Consider the following 9,478-nt stretch of genomic DNA (forward strand, 5'->3'; position numbering starts at 1 on the left):
AGTTTTGAGTGTTTTGGTGCTGTTTTGAGTCTTTTGGTTTGTTTTGGTATTTTAAAGTTTAGTTTTGCATTCTTTGAGTCTAGTTTAGTGTTTTAAACTTGTTTTTACGTATTTGAGTCAGTTTTCAAGTGATTTTGCAATCCCTCCTGGCCTAGAACGATCCCTACTTACATACTTACTACAATTGATAAAAACAGGGTTAATTTGAGTGCTAGTTAATTTTCACATCACTTCGGCAGGGGTGCCTCAGCATGAACCCCTCGGTGGGTCTTTGAAGGTATGACGTTGACTGGTGCTCGGTAGTTTCGAGATTGATCAAGTATGGTACAAATAGTGCTCCTCTAAGTTTCCGAGTAAGGAAGGGTTCTCGGTTGGGGACTTGACAAATCCAAGTCACTGAGTAATCACGAAACTTCTAAGTATCGAGATGTATTAGCATATAGTAGGAGTCCCCCAAGTCTCCGGTCGAGGAGAGTTACCGAAAGAGATGTCTTACTCATTGCCGATTTGTCAAGGTAATGAAACTTTTTAATATTGCTCACTCATTCATTCAAGTTGTAGCCCAAGACTTTTCCTTTATGTTTTAAGGCCCAAAGTCTTGTAAGCCTAGGCAGAAGGCGTTCACTTTATGTCTCTTTTAAAAATAAAAACAACAACAACAACAACAAGAATAACAACAGCAGCAACAACAACAACAATTGCCTAGGCCTAAGGGAGAAGAGGCCTACTGTCTCATTAAGTACCTCCAGGCCTAAGGAAAAAATCAAAGAAAACCCAGCCTTTGGTGGAAATGGCCTGAGGCCTAGCCTTTGTCTGAAACCCTAACCCTCTATGCTTTGTATGTGCCTTCTTCCATAGTTTCCTAGAAATACCAAAACAAAATTCACAGTTGTCCTTTCTAGACATGCCGTCCCACACCCCTTCGACCTCACCCATTTCGCCGTGCCTTCGATTGCCCTCAACCTCGTCCTCCACCCTTTTCGATGACCAGGCCATCCCATTCTGGTCAGAGGTTTGTAGTGGACCATCAAGTGTCATCGTAGGCGGCTGTGAACTCGCAAGTGGGTTAAGGATGGGTTCGTAGACGGGCTAAGGGTCTGAGGGTGAAGCATGTGAGTGATAATGCGGCTTGGAAGGTTTGAAGGTTGCAGCTGGTGGATGAAGGTTTGAAGGTTGGGTTGTGCTCTTGGTTTGTAGATTTCGTGGTGGACGGTGAACAATGCGTTTGTTCAGAGCTTGTTGTGGTTTTAGGTTTGAAAGTGCAGAAGGGGTCACCGTGGGGTGGGGTAGGTTGTTTCTAGGTTTTGATGAGGGTTGCCTTGGGGTTTATTATGGTTGGGGCGGTGGGTGCCGCTGGTGAAGTTTGATCGAGAAGGAAAGAGCGAGAGGGAAATGGGAAGTAGCAGCAGGGGTGTTGTCAAGCCAAGGTTATTTAATCCACCAACAGTTTGCATATTCTTTCATTTAGTCAAACACTAGAAATTACACCCGCGCGTTGCTGCGGGAACCAGCTGTTTCAAGCGTAATCGGATGAATAAAATACATTTAAGTTGAATAAATTCAATGCAATTATGAACAGACAGGGATACATGAGTGAATAAGATCGATAAGATAAGCAATTTTGCTTTTATATACATTTAAGGTGGCAATAAACACATTGTAAAATGAGAGAAGAAACTTAACGTCTTTGATTAGAAAGAGATGGTTTCCAAAAAAGTTTTGTTTCCATGTAGTTCACGCATATAATGTGTCCTCAAAGGCCAAGGAGATTACAATGATTATAGTTTGTTGTAAGCAAACCTAATATACAACAACTGATGCATACAATCCAATTAAAATGTTCATGAAAATTGCCAACACGATACTTGAAACAACCACAATTAACCACATAATGATTGTCAAACCAGCAATAAGGATGCAAGCTATTTCAAGAAATGGACCTTCTCAAGTAATCAGATCATGAATCAGTCAATACCAGTCTTTAAGCAGCATATAGAGACTCTTTACAACAACAATTACAGTGTAAACAAAATCTCCACGATCAGCCCCAACACGCCAACTATATTACATCCCAGAATGTGAATTAACGTACAATATGTCCCCGAAAAGAATTGAGTTCAGATTAAAACCGCTCTTTTAAGCAATGTTATTTCAAAAGTTTATATTTGGCTACTGCTACATAATTTGACATTAATGTAAAACCTTATGTCATATATATGTATGCATTGGGTGAAATGGAGATGATTAGGATTTTAAATGTTCAAAATTTTCTTTTTGGCCCACTAATTAGATGCAAAAGTGAAATTGCATTAACAATTTTACACCCAGAAACATGAATTACACAGAATGACAATGAGGTAAATTGATATAACGATGAGAAAGTATATAACTCAAAGCACTAACAATAGGCTAAAACACTCTTTTAATTGATATAACAATAGGCTAATAGGATTAACTAAATCATTAGAGACTGCAACAATGAGAATGTCTAAAGATTAAAGTTCTTATTGACTATTCTTGAACCCCTAGGTGAACAAAAACATTTTCAGGAAATCTGTTCCGGAAAATATAAAAACCCATGAAGCAATTCCATCGTTTGGGATAACACATATTTACCTGGACTCCAAGCTTAAGCCAACATTTTTCTATTTTGTAGCATCCACCACACCGAACACATTTCTCAGTAGGGGAATATGAGGAACGCTTCTCCTTGTGAGACCTAATTTTCAATTGGAAGGTAACAGATACAAAACATTAATCAGTACACAGAACACCATAAATAACAGAAAGGTCGAACACATTATGCTCAAGGGAATTTATTGTAACAAAATTCAAACTGATAGAAATCCTGTCCGTGGATACCGATGACTTTTCTTTTAACTACTTGACAGGGATTGACAGGTCCAATCCCAAATTGTGTCATTTTCCTAAAGATGTTCCAATTTCAAAAATTCTTAAATCCAACTACATTTCTCAATCCCCAAATGGCCACATATGAGAAACCAAAACAAAGCCTTCAAGGGGGGAAGAAGAAAGAAAAAAGAAAAATAAGAAAGGTATTGTTCGGCTCCTACCTTTTGTTTTGGCAAAAGTTTCCATTTTGTTGGAGGTTTAGGCACTGGTAGCTGTAGAAAACAATAGAATATGTCACTGGCAGTCAGACGTCATGCTTAAGAACACAATAGCAACAACTAAATCGGTTTACAAAAAATAACATTTTAGTCAACCAATTTACATGATAAGAACCGTAAATTGGCATCACAACAAAAGGCGATCAACAAAAATCTCGACAACTACCTGAATATACCATTCTACTTCTTTTCAATTGTGAAGCATTCTGCATGTATTCACTATCAAATGCTTATATACATGATCGAACCTGTCAAAACAACATAAACAACATCATTTTGACAACCACTGTCAAAAATACACCCAAAATTAAAATTAGTAATAAGAAACTAAAATAAAAGCAAGAAAATAAAAATTGAAGATTGATGAGACTTACAAATGCCCATCTTTACGACCGCCACCCAAATCACCTTCTCAAGTGTTGACCCTTGGCAGTTCATGTTCTGTAAAATAAGTACGGATCACTTCCATTTTACAAAAAAATAAAAAATAAAAAATAAAAAAAAACCCATTAGAGAGAATCAATTTTCTAGGCCAATTATACATTAAATTTCATAAAGTTCGATAAAAAGATAATAAAATTCCTAAAATTTAAAAAATATCCAAGCTTTGAATTAAAGGAGCTAAGAAAATCTGCTCCTAATCTTACAATTGATGAAGAAATCAAAGATTTTTTAGGGAAACCCAAAATCTGCAAAGAGGGATAGAATTGAGAAAAATGGAAAGAATTGAGAAAAATGGAGAGAATCTGGTTTGGTGTTGAAGACATGGTTGGGGGAGAGAGGGATTCTCCCACAAATTGCAGTCGCCATGGATCAATCTTTCTTTTTTTCTTGTGTTGTGGAAGGTACAGTTTAATCCAACACCTGATTTCATCCATTTAAACAAACAAACCATCTGCAAAAACATTTAAAATTTAAAAATTAATTAAAGAAAGGAAAAATTGAATCGCGGAAGGTCATGCGGGTGAGACCGATGGCTCTGTACATGCCAACAACGACAACACGTGAGTGAATGCGACATTTGACAAAGTCCTCTTTCAAAACCTACAGATTTAAGTGACAAAACTTGCTAAAGTGATCAAAATGGCATTGGCAATAAAAACATAAAAGCATAAAACTTAATTTCCAATTGTCCAGAATGCCAGGGAAGAGCTGATTTCTTAGTAGCATAAGACATATTGAGATATGACAAAAATATGGCTTTACCTTGAGCCGGTCAGTCTCCGCAAATCTCTCACTCACATGAGTAGCCATGTATGGATCCTAAAGCCCATAAAACATTACACATAATCAGTGCAATACCAACTTAATTCCTCGAATTTGCAACAAATACAAACTCAGAATTGTAATTGCATTCAAAGAAGAAACACAGAAACACAGACATTCAAACAACCTTTTTGATTGCGAGCACAAATGCACCAGCATTAATAAGAACATTGGTCAAAGAACCTGTTCCCAGCCCAACTTCTAACATCGCATCACCTTCCCCAACATCGACCACAGCAGTGAGCTGATCCGTTGATCTCAAAACTTGACACTGAGTGCTGCAAACACGCCAAAATCAATCGAAGAAAAGAAATTCAGAACTACAACGATTTTACCTATGATGCAAAAAAATAATATCCAATTAGATGAGAATTTACATACCAAAATTAATAATGCAATACGAAACCCTGAACTCAAAATCCTGTGCAAATCCTCAAGTCGAACGAAACAAAAGGGTGTACCTTTTCTGCTGAAGAAAACACAATTATTATGTGACGATACAGAGAAACCATAAAATCACGAAACCCAAAAACAATTATTCCCCTCACCATAGCCTTGTTGTTTTGGTATATGCTTACACTGAGAAGAAAAGGAAAGAGCATCATGATACATTTAGTCCCAATTTAATCCCATTATATTGGGAACGATTATAATAGCACATATTAAATAAACGCACAATCAAGAAAATCAAAGGTAGTTTTTGTATAGGAAGGAAAAAAAAACAACAGTAATCTATCATCCTTTTCCACCACTAAATTTTTCAGAGCTTCAATTAACTTTATAGTCACAATTCATTTTGTTAATTATTTTCGCCCTGGAAAGAAAAAATTAAAAAGATTAACATTCCCAAAACATGAATAAGCAGATTCAAAGTTTAATCTCCACATGAAACACTTCGAGTAGTAAGAACAAACACTCATTTCAAAACATAAATAAGCAGATTCAAAGATTCAATTTTTGTACAGAAATGAGCCAAAAGCACATGCCGCTTTAATGTATGAGCCAAAAGAACTTTCAGCTTTAGCAGCCCAAACCCGACACCCCAAATTTGAGATATATTTCAGGCTCAAAAGTGTTTACACGGAAATGTCAAACAACGCAGATCCCTAACCTGATCCTTGAGTGCATCTCGCCGTCATTCTCGCTGAAACTTCTGCAGCAAAAGCATCAACAGCCTCTTCAACTCTGAAACAGCTACACTGGGAACATCTTTTGAATCTCTTCCCTCTTGACGTTATTGTAAACGCATTGCCGAATCAACATTCACAGGCACACCAAAAGCTGCCTAACAAAAGAAAAAAAACAAAATTTCACAAATTACCCAAATGAAATTCAGCGCAAAATTCCAAAAAATTTGAAAATGAAAGCAGGAAGAGTAGTGTACCGGGCCGATGTCCGATTTGTTATGGAGCTGGAGACTGATTTTTCAGCTCCTCCAAAGGGCCTCCACCGACTCCTTCGAATTGGACCAGACCAGCAGTGGCAAAAGGCTCAACAACATGTGCTCCATGGATCGTCCAGCTTTTCCATTGAAAAAATAACGAAGATGAAGACGACAACTGAAGTGAATAAAGGGAAAACAATCAATATTTGAACAAATTCAATGTGCTGCATCAGGAGTTTTTGGATCCATTTATATATTAGATTTCCCTTAAAAACAGGACATATGAGAAAACAAATGATACCCAAATCTCAACATTAGTGTAGTAGATGAGTGAATAGAGTAAAATGAGTGAATAATATATGACAAAAAAAATTCAATGGTGCATACTAAAAATGAGTGAATAGAATAAGACAGAGTACATGAGTGACGTTGAAATCAATGAATTAAATTCCAAAAGTGAGTGACAAAGAATAACTAAGGAAGAAGCTTAACTACCCTATCAATTTTAAATTCAATGTTTGTTCACTGCATATGCCTTCACTTATATATTAAATTTTCTTCAAATTCAATGTATGTTCACTGCATGCTAATCTGTGTTTCGGCATACTCTTACTGCGATTTGGTCACAAAACTACAATCATTTTTACAAATTCCATAAGCCAACAATGGAAAATGAAAATCACGAAGCAACCTAGAAGGAGGCAGACAATAGAAATCAAAGAACGGAACATATGAGAACCAAAACGTTAAAAACATCACATACCCCTTTCAAAGACCAAAAATCATGCAAAGATCAAAAATCCCAAAAATTCAGTATATTAGCACTCCCTGCAAAAGCCCAAAATCAGAAAATTAGAAAAATAGAATTTGATAACATTATACTTTAAAAACCCTAAAATTTTCAGTCAAAGGAAAAGTAATACCTCTGCAAAAAATAAAAATAATCAGAAGATAAAAACTCAAATCCCAAAAAATAAATCAGCAAAATAAATAGATGAAAAGTCTTGCTACCTGCAGGCAAAGGCTCAACCCACCAATCTCTTCCTAATCAAAGTATATAGCTGCAAAAAGACAATTTCGTCCACATAACTTGATAAGTTAAAAGAGCAGAATATATATAAATAGTTGCTTTCCGGGTAAACCGTGCACGAAGAGAGCTAAGATTTAACCTTGAACTTGCTTTTGCGGGCGATTGCACTTGGCAGACAAATTCAGCTCTTGCTTCCGCTTCCATTATTGTTACAGAATAGAAGTGATCACATATGCCCTAAAAAATAACACAAAAAATTAAACACAAATTCAAAATCGACGGATCATATCAAGATCTCCGACCAATAGCAAAAATAGAAAAAATAAAATTTCACAACAAAACAGAAAATGAAAATGGAAGCTCACTTCGAAACAGCTTTTATGGGAGCAACAACTCTTGATTTACCCATCTTTAACTAAACCTGTACAGAAAACTGCAAAAAATTGATGAGAATCGTTCAGAAAGGATAAACGGAACACCACCCCCAGAAAAAAATAAATTCGTCAATGTAAAGCGAAACAGAGAAGCCAATTCCCACTATACCAATTACAATCGTATAATTCGACTTTTTCTTGCTATCAATATAACATACAGGTGAACATTAGAAAAAGGAAAAATTGATAAATCCCACCCAGCTCTAAACTCTATCAATCCTCTTCTTAGTTTTCCCTACAACATCTTAAAAAGGAATTACCGAGTTCCATGGCTAAAGACTCAATTTCGCACCAAAATATTACTTTTTGAATTAAATTTAAAAATAAAAAAAAATAAAAACTGAGCTCTAGGAAAACCCAAACCTATATTCTTTCAACTTCAGGTCACTCAAGATAATGTTCCAAAATTTTCTTTGACAGAAAACCCAAAAGGAGCAATTACATAATGACGGAATTTCAATGAAAAAATATGAATAGGTGGAGGGGGTCAAATTCAATCCATGAGAGAAAGAATTAATATTTAACACATACACACATACGTTGAGGGTAGGGTATACGATCAGAGAACATACCTGTTGGGGTGTGGGGTTTCTTTCCGATTCCCAGTTTCGATCACCACAATCAAAAAACTTAATCGGATCAAAATTTTATCTGGATAATTATGAAATATAACAAATCAAATTAAATGTTAAAAAAAAAACCAACAAAATCAAATCACAAATTTAATCTTACACGATTCTCAATTGACCTTCGATTGGTGGTGATTTGGAGGCCACATCCTGCCCAAATTCGACCGGAAATTCATTGGAAAAGCCGTAGTCAGTCGCGAAGAGAGAGGTTGTCGGGAGATAAAACAAAAATTCAAAATTTGAGGATTAATCTTAAACGGTTCTCAAATTACCTTCGATTGGTGATGATTTGGAGCTACATCGCCCCTAGTTTCCCCAGATTTGATCGGATATTCATTGGACAAGCCATTGCGAGTCGCGAAGAGAGAGTCAGGAGAGACGAAGTGAGTCGTGAGGAGAGAAAGTCGGGAGAGAAGAGAAGAGCTGAAGAAAGGATGATGAAATCTTGCACGAATGCGCCTTACATGCCCCTGTTCAAGATTCTGACTCATCCCTCTCTTTCTCTCTCTGCAATCCATCCCTCATAAATGATTGTGGAAATGACTTCCAGCTGGAACAAAAATTCCGAAAGCAACCCTACCTCATCCTCCCTCCCTACCTCGCCGTCTCTCTGTGCACCCCTACCCCTCCCCCCTCTCTCTCTCTCTCTCCCCGTCTATGTGCCTCTATCTCTCTCTCTCCCCCCCTCTCTCTCGCAGGCCCTCCCCAAAACCCTAATCGAACGGGAGCAAATGATAGCTGCCCGCCGACACCCCCCCATCTCACCCAAATCGGAGAGGACAAAACTACCCTTCATAATAAACCATGCCCACCATTCGATTATAATCTGTGATGGGCCAAAACGTAATTATGTAAACACTATTCATTTCTACACATAAAAGCATCAGTGGCTATCTTGTAAATAAACTGAAATCAGGTATAATGAACAGTAAAGAACAGTGCAAATTGCAATGCTTTCTTTAGACTAAAGTAATGCCTCCCTCCTTTTCTATCTATAGTGAATTCACCAACATGTTGTAATTAATTTGTAGAAGTGGTCCTTTCTTTTCTACTTATAGTTATGTCTCTTGCTTGCAAGTCTTGATCATGGAAAGTCGAATTTTGTTTTATGATTGGATAGTTGCAAGTACATTTTAGAGTTTGATATTCCGACGGCCGAACCACATTTACAATCAAGACATTTATTTCTTTCAAGTATTTGTGTCCGTACAGTCTGGTACCAGTTCGACGTACTTATACTTTCACGAATATAATTACCGAGACTGAACCGGACGCCGATGATTCGTGAACTTCGAAGAAACTAGCAGCTTTGTCTTCAGGCTCTAGAACTCGAAGATCGAGACGTGTTCCTTCCTCGGCCTCAGTCGCAAGATCAAGAAGCCAACAGTGCACCCAACGCTATATCAACATATTTTACTCCCCGGCCGACGAGTTGGCACGTCCTACACACAACTGAAGAACGTAGTTAGCTTATTAATTACTCGGCCTATGCGCCACGTAGGTTTGATAGTTTTTAGGATCAACAATTATATATGTTTGGCTGTTAGTTATACGTTACCTACTTGAAAAATAAATTAATAATGTTTGGATTAATTGAATGTTAT

The 9,478-nt window shown here is 37.1% G+C and overlaps 1 protein-coding gene across 26 annotated transcripts; it reads right to left on the reverse strand.

Annotated features, from left to right (window-relative positions):
* Positions 1–579: 579 nt before the first annotated feature.
* On the reverse strand, positions 580–8,641 carry LOC103409911 (uncharacterized). Of its 26 annotated transcripts, XM_070825108.1 has the most exons (20): positions 8,147–8,603; positions 7,978–8,024; positions 7,818–7,896; positions 7,177–7,244; positions 6,951–7,048; positions 6,793–6,842; positions 6,545–6,609; positions 5,782–5,956; positions 5,509–5,682; positions 4,946–4,976; positions 4,779–4,866; positions 4,525–4,675; positions 4,338–4,394; positions 4,117–4,175; positions 3,779–3,995; positions 3,506–3,572; positions 3,298–3,417; positions 3,075–3,125; positions 2,617–2,719; positions 580–1,511 (listed from the first exon to the last, which is right to left on the reverse strand). In XM_070825108.1, the coding sequence occupies exons 12-17, from the start codon at positions 4,603–4,605 to the stop codon at positions 3,383–3,385; spliced, it is 516 nt and encodes a 171-aa protein (XP_070681209.1). In that variant the 5' UTR covers positions 4,606–4,675; positions 4,779–4,866; positions 4,946–4,976; positions 5,509–5,682; positions 5,782–5,956; positions 6,545–6,609; positions 6,793–6,842; positions 6,951–7,048; positions 7,177–7,244; positions 7,818–7,896; positions 7,978–8,024; positions 8,147–8,603; the 3' UTR covers positions 580–1,511; positions 2,617–2,719; positions 3,075–3,125; positions 3,298–3,382. The 26 variants fall into 26 exon arrangements, with proteins under 26 accessions (XP_070681209.1, XP_070681212.1, XP_070681211.1 ...); XM_070825111.1 differs by lacking the exon at positions 580–1,511 and having other exon boundaries at positions 1,942–2,719; positions 3,308–3,379; XM_070825110.1 differs by lacking the exon at positions 580–1,511 and having other exon boundaries at positions 1,942–2,719; positions 3,298–3,379.
* Positions 8,642–9,478: the final 837 nt, after the last annotated feature.

This window comes from Malus domestica, chromosome 07 (genome assembly GCF_042453785.1).
Source record: "Malus domestica chromosome 07, GDT2T_hap1".
Taxonomy (NCBI): domain Eukaryota; kingdom Viridiplantae; phylum Streptophyta; class Magnoliopsida; order Rosales; family Rosaceae; genus Malus; species Malus domestica.

What these genes read in the sequence shown, in the direction of transcription:
- LOC103409911 (XM_070825097.1), bottom strand. Translation starts at nt 4,605, where the DNA reads ATGTTAGAAGTTGGGCTGGGAACAGGTTCTTTGACCAATGTTCTTATT. An exon ending in CGGAGACTGACCGGCTCAAG is followed by an intron (nt 4,176 to 4,337) that starts GTAAAGCCATAT and finishes TTAAATCTGTAG; the next exon opens with GTTTTGAAAGAGGACTTTGT. An exon ending in CGTGTTGTCGTTGTTGGCAT is followed by an intron (nt 3,996 to 4,116) that starts GTACAGAGCCAT and finishes GGATGAAATCAG; the next exon opens with GTGTTGGATTAAACTGTACC.